This window comes from Panthera uncia, assembly GCF_023721935.1.
Source record: "Panthera uncia isolate 11264 chromosome B2 unlocalized genomic scaffold, Puncia_PCG_1.0 HiC_scaffold_24, whole genome shotgun sequence".
NCBI classification, from domain to species: Eukaryota; Metazoa; Chordata; class Mammalia; order Carnivora; family Felidae; genus Panthera; species Panthera uncia.
This window is the reverse complement of record NW_026057580.1, coordinates 109286417-109303711: the sequence shown is the minus strand read 5'-3', so window position 1 is coordinate 109303711 and position 17295 is coordinate 109286417. Positions and strand designations below refer to the sequence as shown.

Genomic DNA, 17295 nt, shown 5'->3' with positions numbered 1-17295 from the left:
ACACTTATTTTTCAACTGCCATTACACTGAGCAGCTATAAATACCATAAAAGTAGCACGCTTAAAAGAGCAATAGATTTGAAGTTTAAAGAGATAAACTGGTTTACTTAGTGTATCGATTGAATCCTGTAAGAAAGACAATACTTGGACGGAATATATCCCTAAACTGGTCACAGAATGAAAACAAGAAAGAAAATAAATGAATTTTTAGAAGATCACGGGTAAAACAGACATAGGAGACGTGTTTGCTAAGGGCATTAACAGCTAGAAGGAAGCTTACAGTTGAGGAAAGAAATAGAATTGACATAGATAAAATTTAAGCTGAACAAAGTAGCACTTTTCAGAAAATCTAACAAAGGTAAATAAGCCCTAATGTGGTACAGCCAGATGACCTAAACCAGTTCTAGAAAGCATTCTAGAAGAAACAGAACAGCACATCTGCCTGGGTTCATTTACGAATATATGTTCCAAGAGAGTTGTTCTCCCAATCTCATTGGAAGGTAGGAAGGAGACAAGGAAGGAAGGAAGGAAGGAAGGAAGGAAGGAAAAGGAAAAAAGAGTTTCTCTTGGATCCTCAAAAACAGATCTAAGTCAAATCCCTGCTCCAGCACACTAAGCATGATGGTTAACTGGTTAACGGACACACCACAAATCAACAGTAACCACACTTATGGCCAGGGTAAGAATCCGAAGTCTAGGTTCTTAAGTCGTTACTAGAAAGTACCAAATCACTTTAAGCTCGTGATGGCTATGTATTCGCAAGAACCAGGTGCACAGAAAGTGCCAGAAAAAAACATTATTTGGTAAAAACAGTGATTTTCAAACTTCCTTCCTTCCTGTTTGTGTTACGGGGTGGGGCGGGGGTGGGGAGGGAACCTTCCCAAGACTTCACCACTGCCTGCGGCCCAGCAGGTGGGCAGTCTGTGAGGAACACCACCACACCAGCCACCCCTACCCCGAGCCATGCCCCTGTGGCCACAGTTACGGAGTCCTCTGGTGAGCCTCAATTTCCTTCCAAAATCACAAATATTCCATTCAAGACTTTGTTTCTGAGCACCTGTGCGACGGTGAGGTAAAGAACCTCCCATCCAGGGGAAGGGGCTTTCGTACTAAGTACTTAGGTCAGGGGCACAGGTAAGGGGCCTGCTTCACAAAAAGAAGTCTCCCATAAGCCACTATTTTAGGAAGCAGTTTCCGGCGACCTCTCAGAGACACTTCAATGACTTTCCCTCCATCTAACTAAAACTAATCTGGATGAGCGCTGAAGCCCAACATTTCGGTGTCCAGAGGCCACCCTGAAAAAAAAAGACTGCCATGGCTTTCCTCAGAGATGTTTCTTAAGGAGCAGAGTATTCTCTCTCCGTTTCACACGTTCGCAGGGAAGAATGGAAACATCTGAGAAGACAAGGCCTGGAAGACTTTTTCGAGGGCTTCCTGGGTGGCTTTCCCGAGGGAAGAAATGCAGGCGGGAAGGTGGTCGGGGGATGCTACACGCCCGACTTTGTGGCCGTTCACAGGAGGAGCCACACGGGGCAGCTGGAGGTGGGGGTCTCGGTGCGGGGACAGGGGCCGAGCATCCGGGTGCTGAGAGGACCACCTGGTTCTCAGGCGTCCCCCTCCCCCGTCCTGAAGGCAGCCACCCCACACAATGCTTAGCGGGAAAGCAGGTACTGTGTGCTGTCGTCGGCTCCCCGGGCTTGGAAACGCACGTGTGAGGAGAGTGCAGTTTCTAGCACTCTCTCCGTGTCGTCTTAGAAAACACTCACCTTCGGTCGTAGCCGGCTCCGTAGGGAAACTGCTGCCGCCCCATGCCCAGACCGGATAGCGCTCCAGAGGGACTCTGGTTATACACGTCCTGCACACTGCTAGTGGGCATCTGTCCTTGAGTCATAAAGGGCTCACTGCTCCCAGGCACTGCAACATTTTAAATCACGGATATAAAATTAAGCATTTTCGACCCCCAAGGGGCCCAGACAGCCCTTCTAGTCATTTCTGTTAACCTCAATATGGCAGATGTAGATGTCTCAGTCTTAACATGGCCGACAACAATACAAACCAATGAGGGTAAGGTCTGGACTCAGGAAGGACCCCAAGATCCCCATCCCTGACCCCATGCACGGGCCTTAAATGAGCCCCCACCTGGAGTACCGGTAGAACCCACGAATATGATGGGAACATGGCTCCCGTGATTACATTACACTCGATGGCCAAAGGGATTTCACAGATGTAACTAAAGTGACTCATCAGCTGACTGGTAGTCAACTAAAAGGGAGATTATCCAGGCGTGCCCTTTCAATCTGTGTCTAGAAGTCAGAGACACCCACCTGCCGCCCTTGAGGAGGCACCCACCATGCAGTGGAGAAGGCCACATATTCACAAAGGTGGCAGCTTCTAGGACTGTGAAGGCAGACGACAGCCAACAAGACAATGAGACCTCAGTCCTTCGACTTCGAGAACCAAATCTGCCAACAACCTCAACGAGCTCGGAAGAGGGCCCTGAGTCCTGGCTGACATGCTGATGTCTGCCGTGTAAGGCCCTGAGCTGAGAGCCCGCGGGAACATGGGACCGTAAACTGATGTTGTTTTAGGCTGCTGAGTTTGTGGTAATTTGTTATAAAGTAAGGTAGAGAGTGAACATCGGCCCTTTCTTGGGTAGGTTATCAAACTTCTGAGTTCAACTCCTTGTCGATGAAGTAAAGTTGGTAATACCACCTCATGCAGTGGTTGTGAGAAAGAAATGCATATACAGTTGACCCTTCTTGCGCAGGTTAGAGGTGCTCACCCCCGCGAAGTTGAAAATCCATGTACAACTTTGGACTCCCCCTTAAAATTAACTACTAACAGGCCACCGTTGACTAGAAGCCTTGCTGATAACGTACATAGTCAATTAACACATATTTTGTACGTTATACGTACTGTATACTGTATTCTTACAACAAAGCTAAAGAAAAGAAGAGAAAATGTTAAGAAAATCTTACGAGAAAACACATTTATGGGGCGCCTAGCTGGCTCAGTCAGTTAAGTATCTGACTCTTGATTTCAGCTCAGGTCATGATCTCTTGGTTTGTGAGATCGACCCCCGTGTTGGGCTCCGTGCTAACACCTCGGAGCCTGCTTGGGATTCTCTCTCCCTCTCCCTGGCTTGAAAGCATGCTCTCTTTTTCTCTCTCTCAAAATACATAAACTTAAAAAAAAAAAAAAAAGAAAAGAAAAACATTTCTAGTACCATACATCTATTTATTGAAAAAAATCTGTGTAAACCTGTGTTGTTCAAGGGTCAGCTGTATGGGTAAAGTTAGTTCCCTTCCCTTACGGGGGAAAAAAGAAAAAACCTTAGCACGAATACCTATCAGCAGACTCACTCCAAAACCAGGAAAAGGAAAACCATTAGGGGATTAAGAATAACTCAAGAATGGATGAAATACTAGTATTTCTATCAGGACGTAGAGTGGCAATTAGGTCAAATATGCAAATTAGCATCAGCTCAGAGCCTGAAGGAAATTGGGTCAAGCCCAAAAACTAGCCTGTAGGCAAATTAAACATTTTAATGCAAATCTTAATTGGTATACAGTGCTACTACCTTTCTTCATCCTAGGAAGGTTACTTTTATGTGACATGAAGCAAAAGCTGATTAAACGTCTGTGAGCTGATGGAATTTGCTAGAACAGAGGTGCAGATAATGGGGTCTCACACGGGCGGGGGGCTCTGTGCTTCGCAAGTGTGCTATCTCACACTGTATCTTCCACTTTAAGTCCACGTGTGGTAGAATGAGTTTTGATGTTACTTTCCGTTTTATAAGTGGAAGAACAGAGACAGGCAAACATTAAGCGGGATAATTAAAGTTAAACAGCTTAATTCCTTGATACAAGAAAAATTCTTTAAAAATAGGTAAGGAAAAAGACAACCAGATTTTTTAAAAAATGGGTAAACGCACAAATGGACATTCAGAAAAAAAGAAAACAAATGGCCCATCAATATATGAAAAGGTGTCTGATTTCACTAGTAATTAAAGAAATACAAGTCAAAACAACTATGAGGCCCTCCCGTCCCCTCCACTCCTGCCCCACCATCTGACCGGCAACTATTAAAAGGACTGATAATGATCATTCTTGGTAAGGGAGTGAGGGCCACACACTGTTCCACGTTCATGTGAAGAGTATTAAACTGACAAGCAACTTTTAACTTAACTTTTAACTTGGAGTGTCTGTGACCCATCCACCACGCCACGAGGCACCCAAGAAGCTCCACGGGACGGCCCATGGGGGAGGCCCCCTAGCCGACAGGTTCAGATGAGTTCCCAACAGACCCTCCGGATGACACGGGCCATTCAAGTGATCGCGGCTCCAGCAGAGTCCCTAATCAGGCTTCCAGGTGACAGAGGCTGCCTCAGGGTCCCCGCTGACAACTCGAAATGAAGAACCACCCCGCCCACCAGAGGACGTGAGACATACCCAAGTGTTGTTGTTTAAAGCCACTTTTTGTGGCAGTTTGTTAAGGAGTTAAAGATACTCCGTAAACTAAAAAAAAAAAAAAAAGTTCACATCCTTTGATTCGGTTATTCTTTTTTTTTTTTTAATTTTTTAATGTTTATTATTGAGAGAGAGAGAGAGAGAAAGAGAGAGAGAGAATGAGCGGGGGAGGGGCAGAGAGGAGGGAGACACAGAATCCGAAGCAGGCTCCAGGCTCCGAGCTGCCAGCACAGAGCCCGACGCAGGGCTTGAACTCACGGACCACGAGATCATGACCTGAGTCGAAGTCAGTCGCTCAACCGACTGAGCCACCCAGGTTCCCCTCGGTTATTCTTTTAAGAATCTATTTCACAGACACACTCTTACACATGTGAAAAAACAGCTATACATCAATAATCACAGCTTCATGTTTAAGAAGAGCAAAGCATGATGAAACAACACGTTGACTACTGGAGCATTAAGAAAAAGGATGATGCATAAAGATATTAACGGGTATTCAAAATATACTGTTTAGATATACAATATGTAAATATTCACTTACTGTTCACTTGTAAGCAATTAATCAATCCTTCAATCAGTAATGAATTAAAGAAGTGGGGGTCGGGCGGGTGGGGCCAAGGATGCTTAGGGCCACCGAGGCTGGGACAGGTTCTGGTCTCTGCCCTATACCACGCTGTAGGCCAGCACCAGCAACAAAGAGCGGGCTTTCCCCTAATGTTGGTCATTACATAAGAAATCGGAGCACCACCAGTTCACCGACAGAATAATGTGAACTGAGGAATGCGAAACTTATTGTAACAGAGACGGGGCGAGAAAAAGATTTGTTTCCTGTGGGTTTTCTGTTTATCTGCTTTAATTTGGTGCTACACCAGCATGGTAAGGTAGCAGGTGAGCTGAAATGTCCCGGGGAAATGTGAGAAGGGGGTCCCCTCTCAGCCACTGTATCACTTACACAGTTGATGAAAACACATGATACAGCTTGCTAGTGCCTAACAAGGTAATCCACAATCATCCCCTCCACCCAATTTATTTTCACAATAAGAAAAACTGTAGGCACACAGAAACAAAAGAAATACAACTCTCAGTGTCTAATATAGCATACAGGTGGGGCTATTGGAAACGGTTCACATAGCTTTTGAAGCCAGATTCCAAACACTACTAATTATTTTCCCCATGTTACTGTCCTATTTTCAGAGCCTAAAAATGTGATACAACCACCATCAGCAAGAACAAAATGTTCTTTCTAATATCTCATACCACTAAGAAAAATAACCACCTCCAACGTTTACAAAGCTTTTGAGTTTCTGAGCTTACAGATTTATTGCATGTTCTGTAGAATATTCACTTGGAACAGACAGCTCTGAAACTTTTTGAAACGAAAAATTAGATTATTTTACTCTGTGGAACATACCTGAAATGTTATTAAGAAATACACATGAAACATAATCTCATTTGGTAGTTAAACGATACATGCCTAATACTTAAAATGTTGAAACGGGGCGCCCGAGGGGCTCAGTCGGTTGAGCATCCGACTTCGGCTCAGGTCATAATCTCACGGTCTGTGGGTTCGAGGCCCACATCAGGCTCTGTGATGACGGCTCAGGGCCTGAAGCCTGCTTCGGATTCTGTGCCTCCCTCTCTCTGCCCCTCCCCTGCTCACACTCTGTCTCTCAAAAATGAATAGATGTTAAAAAAAAGTAAAAAATAAATACTTAAAATTTTGAAATGATTCATTTTTGCCTTTCACTGATCCATAATAGTTGTGAAAACCAAGGCTTTGGGCTTCACGTTTCTCTCGACTAAGGATAACATATCGAGAAATTCACATACCCCAAACATCTAAATAGAGGTACTACTGTTTAAGGGATCCGAGAAGCAATTCCGTGAAAACAGTATTTGCTCTTTTTCTGTATTTCTTCCAGTGATATTCACTATCATGCCTCAATTTCACAGCGCGCCTGCACCTGGAAGGGTGCCAAAGAGCTCGGAGTGTGTGGGCCTCGGGAGGCGCTCAAAGGGCAGAGGCTTAGATGCTACGTTCTCAGAGCCAAGAGAGCGCTGGGGATTGATGAGCATAAAGGGAAAAACCACGCTGGGTGTTTGCTAACGTCCGTCAGAACTCTCCCAATTCTTGGTGATCCCATCCATCCCATGATGCTCCATCCCACTCCTCTGCTGAGTTCCCTCAAATGATTCCTGATTCCAACGCTCTGCCCAGCTCCAGACAGACATTCCGCCACCTACCGCCTTAGCACATCCCCGAGTCAACACGGGACTTCTCTCTCGTTCCTCCCGCAGCTGTCCACGGTGCAGGCGCTAACAGTGAGCGCTGCCAGCGGGCCCCTTCCCAGGCGGGCGTCTCCAAAGTAGTAAGGTCGTCACCCGCTCAGTAAGGTCTCACCTTGACCCCCACGGTCAATCCAGCAAGCCCGGCCTGTTCTTTCTAAGTCCAGAACGTGTGATGAGTGCTTCTGCTTTTCCCTTGGCTGCTGGAATCTGACTCCGCCCTGTCCTCTCTCCCCTGGACCATCACAGTGGTCCTGCCAACACACTCTCCATAGATGCCCAGTTATTTGTTTTTTAACAAAAGACCCAGTCACGTCACTTCCTGCAGAACATCTCGCGGCGAGGGTACAAACCCAGACTCATCCCCAAGCCCGGGGAGGCTGAAAGTTCTGGCCCAGTGGCCCTGATGGCTTCGGTGCACTCAGCCTCCCCCCTGCCCATTATCCCCAGATGCCTTCCACCTCCTCAAACACGCCAAGCCCACTCCTGCCTCGGGCCTTCCCCCTCCCCTGAACTTCTCTACTCCTCATTCCTTAGGTCTCAGCAGATAACCGACATCCCTCAAAGCCCTCCCCTCCCGACCATCCCCTCTCATATGTCCTTCCCTTCCATGACCCTTAACCCGTATCGCCGCACTTGGTGCCCTTCCTTCCATCGACCACCATATTTAATTACGTATTTGTGGTTTCGCTTACTTTTTGTTTGTTCCCCCTAAGACACCGTCAACTCCGGGAGGAACTACGTCTGACTTATCACACTACCTAGCACCTAGCCCCTGCCCAGCCCATGGTATACAACAAGGCGTGCAGCACGAGGGAGCGCCAGGAGCACGCGTGCCTACTGCGTGCGCCAGTCATTTCTTCAGTGGGCTTTTTGTACATGAACTCAATCCTCGTCACATCCTTTAGGCAGGTCTTGTTATTGCCCTAATTCCTAGATGAGGAAACTGAGGCACAGAGCTACTGAGTACTCTTCCCGAGGCCAGAAATCTAGTAGGTTGGGGAGCTGTGGCTCAGACACGTCTCTAATGGGTAAGTGGGCTGGCTGCGTGGTGGCAGAGAGGAAAATGCCCTCTGGGCCTAGTCTGCTCCCTCCGCATTTACCTTTTCTCATTCCACCGAAGGGGTCCTTGTTGGGTTCATAGGGCATCCTGCCCATCACGTCAGGCATGCTCATGCTCTGCTGGTACGGGGCGCTCGGGGTCATGGAGTTCCGTTTTGGGAACGATGAGTCACTGGCGTCTGAGAATGGGTCGTGCACGCTGACTGTACCGCTTCTGAAGAGACGAGGACAAGGAAAGCGCAACGAAATATCAGGAGTTGCCACCAAATGCCCGATCGGGAAACGCGCCTAACTTGAAAGTTTTTCACGTAAAAACCATCCGAAAAATTACACGGATGTAATTTCTTGGTCGACACTTGGAAGCTCGTGAGGCAATAACAGCCCTTTTACAGTCTGTTCCAGGACATTACGAGATCGATAAATGCGATGTTGTGGGGCTCGCGGAGATCTCCTACCGTACACACCTTCCACCTTGCATTGGGGTCATCTGTCCATGCGGGGTAGACGCCGGGGTAGGTGGCTTCAGGTCGCCTTGTACGTCTGCCATCGAATTGCTGCTGGTTGACTGGGGGGTCTGAGGACCTTGCAAGGACCCTGAGTTCGCTGGGACGAGGAGTAAGAAAGTAAGGAAGACACTAGGGGTTATCGAGTAAGCTCATCCTCCCTACTTATTTAAAAAAAAAAAAGGAAGGAAAACAAGACACCATCTTATTAGAAATAGTAACAATATCCATTACTGGTAACGACGTAGTAAAATTAGTTGCTCTTAGATTCTTTATAGGGAAAATTAGTAAAAGGTTTTTTTGTTTTCGTTTTTTTTTTTTTTTTTTTTTTTTTTTAACTTATTTTTTTAGCAAACTATAAAATATATTTATACCTCTTGACTGGGTAATTGCTTTCCTGGGTATTTATCTCAAAGAAAATAATCTAATATAAAAAAAGGCTTTAGGCAGAAAAATGTTTATTTCAGTGTTGTTTATAATGGAGATAATCTAAATGTCTGAGAGTAAGAAGAAAAACAGGATGAAAAATTTGGTACACCAATTTGATGGACTATTGTGCTATTTTAGGGGAAAAAATTAGAAAAATGAGTACCAGGTCTTAGGCAATGAGAAATGTTTAAGTTCAAATGCAATGACACAAATTAGTAATGAGCCTTATGTCACTTCAATGCCTCCTCGATGTCTGGATATGTCTATGCTCTGTCATTAACAGAGTCATTTTTAGAGCTATGGAATCAGATTTGTTATTACAAAAACTGAAGTCATGCTCTTTGGAGTTCTTTAATGTCATTATCAGAGTCCCAAGATTCGGCTTTAACTATAATTACATTATAACAACAGAACTCAGAATTGAGCAGATCTTTTCAAAATTTCAACTCATCTTATTGGAAAACCTAGTATTTTAAGGGTTCTTGCTTTATCATAGGCCTCTGCGGGTTAGATGCTCAACAGACATTGGTTTCGTTTATTAATGAAACAAATACTTAACTGGATAAATAACACGCTTACTATATTGCAAGCTTTATTTCTACTCCTGGCACGCCAGTGTCCAAAACTGACAAAAAAGACACAAATTCCTGCCCTCATGCGGTTTATAATAAATGCTTTCAGAGCCATTACACATGGCAGAATTTCTAGTGCTTGTAAGTGATGATACTGTACAAGTTATTAGCTATAGTCCCTTTCTTACAAGCTGTCCAAGACTCCCTACAATCACCACCAGCCACATTTGACTGCAGAGTAAACGGGGCTCCGCAAATCCCTGGAGACGACAGAGTGCACTGGGAAGGAGTCAGAGACAGAAACGAGCCCAGCACTTCTACTCCGAAAGCCTCGGCTGAACACAGAGGTCTCCAATGAGCTCAGGTCAGCCCGGGCCTGGCCGGCTGGGGGATGAATCCCGACCCTGGCCGCCAGGGCCCTGCCTTCTGTATGAGGTGTCCTGTGGGTGCCTGGGACCAGAGGGTGCCTGGGTCCAGAGGGACTCAGGGAAGTTCCCAGAGATGCCGGGAGGACTAACTTTAAAAGTAGACAATCTTTTTCATGCTAATATCTCAAGAGAAAAGCTTAGGAACGCATGCTTATAAACCAAACTTTGGTGAAACCCTGGAAATACATATTAAAAAGGTAGATGGTAATAAAAGAAAAAAGCAGTCTTCTATTAATATGTAAGGATAATCCTCTGACGTGACTGCCCCACAGAGCTGGCAGGAGAAACAACGTGCTTCTGGGTTTTTTTCTAAATCTTTTGTTGTTGTTGTTTATTTATTTTTTAGAGAAGAGAGAGTGAGCATGAGTGGGGGAGGGGCAGAGAGAGCGGAAGACACAGAATCCGAAGCAGGCTCCAGGCTCCAAGCTGTCAGCACAGAGCCCGACGTGGGGCTCGAACCCACGAGCTGGGAGATCATGACTTGAGCCGAAATCGGCCGCTCAACCGACTGAGTCACCCGGGCGCCCCGAAATTAACGTGCTTCTTCAATCACAGAACAGACTCCACAGAAAGCCTATACGGCTTCTTTGGAAAAACGGTTCACAGGCTGTGATTTCAGAATGACCCTTATTTACAAGTATTCACATTTACAGCTAATAAAAAAAAAATGGAAAAATTCTTCCCTCTTGCCAGTGTTTTTTCTGTTCCTTTCAGGAAAAAAAAAAAAAAATGAATGCAACCTCTTGAAGCTCTCTTAATAGATGAGGCTGGCACAACTCTCTAGGATATCCCTACCTTTTGCCAGAAGCTACAAATGTATACTCGAAAGTAAACAATGGAAAGGTTATGGAAGGTTAAGTACATTCACACACTTCAGACTGTACAGCCAGACTCCTAACTGGGAAGATAATTTACACAGCACGAACCTGGTGCCCTACTTCTGGCTGGGGTTGCGGGAAGGAGGGAAGGGAGAATAGCTGCTATGTCCCAGGTCTACAGCGACTAGAGGTCACCCGGAGGGCACCTTTGTTTATAACCTGAACCCCTTTCTCATTTATCTTCCGCTGAGGATTCCCTAGCTGGATCCATGACAGGTTTTGTGACATCACCTGTCAGCTAATAATAGAAATGCAGTCAGCCACCTGCCAGCAAAGATGGATGGGTTTTTGGTTACCGACTTACTAATTGAATGTGCGAGCTTCCTTGCTCCCCCCACCCCCCGGCCCCCCACCCAGCTTACGGGCCGCGCGGGCCACTTGGGGAGGCCGATTCCCGCAGCTGTTCAGCAGGACTCCACAAACTTTTACGGGCTTGTCATAACGAGATCCCCACTGGTGCCTCAGAGGTGCAACCATACCCCAGGCCTTGCCCGGCTTTCATTCGGGAGCTTTCTCTCGTGGACTTGCTCTAGTCACTGGAAGACAGCCACACGGGTCTCGGGCGTGAGAAGCCACACGGCCACTCACGAGTGAGGATCGTGGCGCGCCCCCAAGGGCTGAGGGGTGACACCTCCCAGAGGCTGGCAGAAATGAATTTCAGGCCACGTCAGCCACGTCGCCTCAAAAAGGGGGGCCGGGTGGACGACTCACGATGCTAACAGGGCCAAATGATCCGGGATTTGGGTTGCTTCCGAGCGGCCCTGTGAAGAGCAATCTGGCATGTTTCTCAGGAATCTTTTAGTTTAGTTTGCCTGGACGTGCTGGTAAGAAAGAAGCTACAATTACCTTCTTATGGGAAAGACGGACTTCTAAGAACACGAATTCTGGCTGAAGATGAGGTTTTAAAAATTTTGTAGTATACGAAACCCTAACATGGCTCACGGTTGGGAACAATTATTATTTGTTTTCCTTCTTCGACGATAAAAATGCTTCAGAGTCGTTTCCCTTAACGGATGCCAGGCGGGAGCGTGGCTTTTTGGTTATGGGGCTGATGTCGGTCAGGACCCTACTGACCAGCGTGCGCGTCCTTCTGTCTGGCTGAGCGGAGCGTCTCGAGCGGCGCACAGAACAGGTAAGGAGGCAGGCTGGCCCCGTGTGCTCCGCACGGGGCCGCCTGGGCCGCGCCCTGACTGGGAGGCTCAGCTCAGGACGCCCTCCTTCCCCTGCTTCCTGTCTCACAAGCCTTTGGACCATGTGGACCACTGAGAAGAATGTGCCATCAGAAGTGCATCTGCAATCCGAGCTCTTTTGTGCAGTTAAAACGATAATGTTGCCACAAAAACGGTAGTTTTAAAAAAAGGGAAAAAGGAAAGAGCTGACTGTTGAGAGAAGAGGCCCTACACTTTCTGAAGGGTCTATGCCTCAGCGGGATTTCTTGTACTGAAGCTGGTCATGCTGGGAGAGCCATTCTCCATACAGAAGTGCTGCCCATTCAGTGACACGAGCTTTTCCCCGGCAAATAAAATATACCTTTACATCTTTGCAGACATCGCCACTTTGGTCCCTACACCCCACTGAGTTTTTATTTAGGAAAAATAGTTTCAGAGCCGTTCACAGGCGGCTTGTTTTACTCTGTGAACGGAATGTAATGTTGTGAGACTTTTAAAATTAGATTTCACAGTTTTTAAGGTACACCGTAACTGCAAAGGCTTCGAATCCTTAAGGGTGGGGCCGGAGAGGATTTCTAGTTGTGTTCAGAACTGTCAGATCTAAATATATATCGAGGTGTATTCCCTGCAAGTGGGCTTTGGCCCACGGAAGTAGCTATGTGAGATCCCTTGATTCGTGACCTTAGGTACTAGCACTGCCATCCAGAAAGCAGCAAGAGGAAATAATTAAAGAGACAACAATTTCTTTCTTTGGCTCACAGATACCTTCTTGTGTGTGCAAAAGGCTTCCCTGTCACAATGCTATTTCAAACACGGACAGAGGAATACAGTAGGTCTAGGCATAATGCCAGGGCTGGATAGCACTCACTAGCAGGAGATCTGGGGCCAGTTAGTCAAGATTTTATGTGCCTTAGTTTTCTCATGGACTTTGGGACAGTATCTGTGCATCATAGGGGGGATGCGATTGAATGGAAAAGCACTTAGAAAGGTGCCTGGCACACTTTAAGTGCCTAAGAAATACTGGCATTTGATCCCAGGGCAATCCTGTGTGATGGACAGTGGCAGGTACGGCCAGCCTCACCTTGTACGTGGGACGGCACGGTAAGTGCTGACCCCATCACAGGGCTTGGATGTGGCCAGAAAGACAAGAACACGGTTGGATCGGACTTGAGTGAGGTCACCACCCAGAACTCAGGAGGATGTAAATTTCTTCCTATCTTGAATACTGTATTTATTAGAATATAATGAGTCAGTAATTTGGAACGCTAACAGGTAAGAACTAAGGCTAGCAGGAGAGCTGAGAGAATGGCAGGGTCTCGAACAGTTGAGTGGAGAGACAGGAGAGAAGGCATTCGCTTGGTTTTGCTTATGAGGATTTAGGTGAACTGCGTTATTCCTAGGTAGTATTCCTAAGACTCCTGGCCTCTAGGTCAGAGCTAATGGGCTATTCGGTCTCAGAAATAGGGCTGCATGGACCTTTACCGTGACAGTTTGCTAGATTCCCTACAAGTGAGAACATGCTGAGCAGGGGACAGTAAAAACGAAGTCCAAATTTCATTTTGCTAACATACAACTCTGAGTGTCCCTGACACAGGCACAGCTGGTAGGAACTGGCCGTCAAACCTCTAGGGTGGCATTTTCTAGTAGCACAAAAGTATGAGCACAGGTTACCGGGGACACTTATTTTGACAGAGTTAAATGGAATATTTAAAAATACTTGTACAAGGAATAAAAGGTTACCGGGGATACTTATTTTGACAGAGTTAGACGGGATGTTTTTAAATACCTGTATAAGGAATAAAGGTCTACAGCTCAGAATTCCACAGAAAGCCTTGGAAATGTTGGCCCCAGAGGGCAGCGTCCCAAACCGCATGCTCGCCTCCCTTAAGCACTGCCGACAGGGGGGGTTCAATTAAACAGAACAAAACAAAACGCCCCTTGTCCTCAGAGATCCCGCGTTCTGTTTGCTTTACTGTGAAGTGGCCTTCTCAGAACATGAGTGGCGGGTGGCCTCCAGCGCCCCGGGGTGGGGTTGGGGGTGGGGGTGCCGGTGCCTCGCCTTTCCCCGGCGACAAGTGTAGTACTCCCGCTTACCAGGAGAGGGCGGCTGGAGCTTCGGCTGCTTCTTGGTGTCCGCGGTGCTGAAGACTTCCGGCGGGGGCTCCTCCCCGCGCTCAATCTTGCACTCAAAGGCAAACAGGTACTGGATATACTGCTTTTTCAGGGAGCTCGCTGCACTGCTTGAAGTGCCAACATTTAGGTTGGTTGCCAGCTCACGCCACTTCTTGTTTTTATTAACCTAGCAAAAAAAAAAAAAAAAGGCAGGATCATTGGTTTGCAGCAAAGTGGCTTGTTTAAAGCCAGGAGACAAAAAAAAAAAAAAAAAAAGCACTTAATGTTTTGGTTTACTTTTTTTTTTTTTTTTTCATTTGCCTCTCTTAACGAATGCTCATTACTCCCACTCAGTAGTGCATAGACAGCATTTACAGTTATAAAACCATTAAGGGACCTGCTGATAGCTACATAAAAAGCATTGCTCCTTGCGATTCTTCTGCTTGGTGTGCCTTCTAATGCGTCGCACCATTCCAGGCCGTTGCTGCTCAGAGCCCGCGATTTTTTTGAGCAAATGTACACTCTCACCCGCGCTCATCCCCAGCCCACCTCTAATCTTAAAAAAAAAAAAAAAAAAAAAAAAAAAAGGCACCCGAAAAAGAACTTAAAAAGCAGTAACAGAACTACTTTGCAATTTAAGTGCTTAGCTCTGATACGAAAAACAGTGTTTCCTTCCACCAGCCCAAGCTCCCTGTAATATTAGCCTGCATCTCTTCTCTCACGGGAGACTTTCTTAGGGTGTTGGGCAGAGGGCCCCTCACTGGAAAGCCAGCACCAGCCATCCACCCTGGGTGGCTCTGTGAAGCCACGAGCGAGCCGACGCGGTGGGCACCTGTGAGCTGGGGAAGGGGCAGGGCCACGCAGGGTTCCCACTGACTCAGGCTGCAGAGAATACAGCCGCAACGTGAAGAGAAAAAAGGAGAGAAATCCTGGAATGCTACAAAAGGACTTTAGGCATTAACTTTCGGTTTCCACTTGGGACAGTTAAGCAAGGTTGGACATCTGAAGGAAGCACACAGACCTGCGAATATTTGGGGAATATTCTGCCTTTAGACGCGCCTGGCGCTAAGTAAGGAGCATGGTTAAATGTTAAGGCGACAGTGGTTTTTAATGAAATGTTCAATTTTTGGATTCAAACTTTATCACAAAGCTCTTTATGTCCATTTACTTAGTACTAAATGGTGTGTGATAAACAAAATGCTCGCGAAATGCTTCCGAAGGGATGAGCAGGCGTGTTGCCTGGGCTGCCCTGAAAAGCAAGGCTCTGCACCGACCTCTATGTGGCTGCCAGGGCCCACTCTGACTGCAGCTCAGGGCGGCCAGGTAGAAATCAAGATGGGGTGAAGGGCAACGTGGCCACGCGGCTCACCATCGTGCATCACAGCTGCGCTCAAGCAGCCCTTGTTAGCCAGGTAGGCAATGAACCTCACCCACAGACCCAACATGGTAGGTAATTCACGCTGTTGACGGAGGAAAAGTAAGGGGTCTGGACAAACTCTATGCTTCTGTGAGGGTGAAACCCAACTGTATAGTGTCCTGAGGACTCTAAAAAATCTATGCCATGGGGTTAGGGTAGAGGGGAAAGGTTGGGGGAGCAGGTGCAGAGAGGAAAGGTGAGGGGGTCTAGGTGTAGGAGAGAGTTTTGTATCTTGAACTCTCCCTCCACTGACCACCACTCATGCACTTGGTCTGCGCCGTACGACTTACCACCTGACTCTGCAAAGCCTTGACTCAAGCTCTGTTGGTTTCGGGTGTACACGGAAGGTCTCTGGTGGGATGAGGCGCCTCCGGGAGGGCTAGGGACAAAGGCCTGGCCTGCTTCCCCTAGAGCTGCGAGGCGCTGAGAGCAAGGCGGGCCCTCAGCGGTACCTGTGGATTAGGTGACTCACTCCTGAATGGTTAGCGACCCTGAGGCACCGGGGCGGAGTGCAGGGTCCCACACTGTGTACTGGACCACCTGGCCCAGAGCAGCTCCTTTCAGTGATCCGGGTGGGAGCCCAGGTGCTGACAGGTTTCTAAAGCTCCCCAAGTAATTCTTCTTCCCTCCCCAAGTAATGCTAACGGATAACCAGCCTGAGAGCTACAGGAAGATGGGGGCGGGGGTGGCAGCACGTGTCTTAGAATCTGACAGACCTGGCCTACAGCCACCCCGAGAGTCCCTGGGCCACACAACCGTGTTTCATTCTGTTACAGTGTCCTCTCCTCTTTGGGGCTGATGACGCCTGCATTTAACGGGTATTCGGAAAGACCATACCAGAACAAACGGAAAGCATGGTGCCCAGCACGCAGTGAGCACCTACCTGGGACCCCTTCCCTGCTCCTCTCGCAGGACATGCACTCATGTGCTAGACTCCAGACCACAGCAGAGCCAGGACCAGGGGGAGGAAAGTTTGGCCCCCAGGGTACCAAGTTTAAGGGAGCACTGGTTCGGAGAGTCAGGCAGGGGCAGGGGAGGCACCGCACAAGCCTGAAGAGTGCCTTCTGAAATTCCACACCCTGATGCCACCCCTCCTGCACCCCAGCCCCAGTTCTGTGCAGAAATGCCCCTCTTACCACTCGGGCACTGTGGACATGCTGTGAGATACAGGACTTCGTTTTCTTAATAAATTGCTTTGGATTTAGAACTGATCCGGACAATTAATTTGGTCATTTGCAAAACATTCCTGAAGCATTTACTATGAAATCTTGGCAGATCCCACAGATTTCTAGAGCTGTCAGGGAACCTAAAGAAAAATCCAGCCCGACCGTCTCATTTTGTAGATGAGAATGGAGGTCCATGTAAAAGTGACCTGCCAAGGTCACACTACAAGTTGGTGCCAGGCCCAGGGCCCCACCCCAGTGCTCTCCCCGCACAGCACACAGACATGAATCCCACGGGCTTAGCTTTTTATTTAAAAAAAAAAAAAAAAAAAAAAAAAAAAAAAAAAAAAAAAAAAGTACAAAGAAACCTTTGGGAGCTTACGCACAACGTCTCCTCATTCACTCACTCGCACTCTCACCTGTGCCAAACCTCCGATCTCTTTGACGCAGATGTAGAGCCGGAACAGGTCCAAGGGCTTCTTGCCCACCGCGGGCAGACTGGAGACGGGGGAGCCTCTCTCTTCCATGAAGGTAAGGTATCGGTCGACCCACAGCTTTCTCTCCGGCTCGTTCCCCAACTCATACACCTTTGTGATCTTTTCCCCAGTGGTGGTGGATGAGCTGGACTTCTAGCGCCCAGAAAGAGCATTTGCAAGTGGGGAATGGGTGGGCAGGGGGAAAGGGAAGAAGGTGAGAAAAAAGTAATGAGCTACCAAACACAAGAAGAGAAGAAATTTAAAAACTACCGCTATCACACAACAATCAGGAATGAAGGCTACTAGTTCAGGCACAAACTATACATTTTCTT

At 47.4% G+C, this 17295-nt stretch overlaps 1 protein-coding gene across 7 annotated transcripts in view; it reads right to left on the bottom strand.

Annotated features, from left to right (window-relative positions):
* ARID1B (AT-rich interaction domain 1B) overlaps positions 1–17295 on the bottom strand; it is a 443672-nt gene that overhangs the window by 10415 nt on the left and 415962 nt on the right. For all 7 annotated transcript variants that reach the window (XM_049653111.1, XM_049653112.1, XM_049653113.1 and 4 more), the window contains 5 exons: positions 16907–17116; positions 13890–14094; positions 8281–8419; positions 7858–8030; positions 1766–1913 (listed from right to left, as the gene is read on the bottom strand). In XM_049653111.1, coding sequence (XP_049509068.1) covers positions 1766–1913; positions 7858–8030; positions 8281–8419; positions 13890–14094; positions 16907–17116 — 875 coding nt within the window. The remainder of the gene's footprint in view (positions 1–1765; positions 1914–7857; positions 8031–8280; positions 8420–13889; positions 14095–16906; positions 17117–17295) is intronic.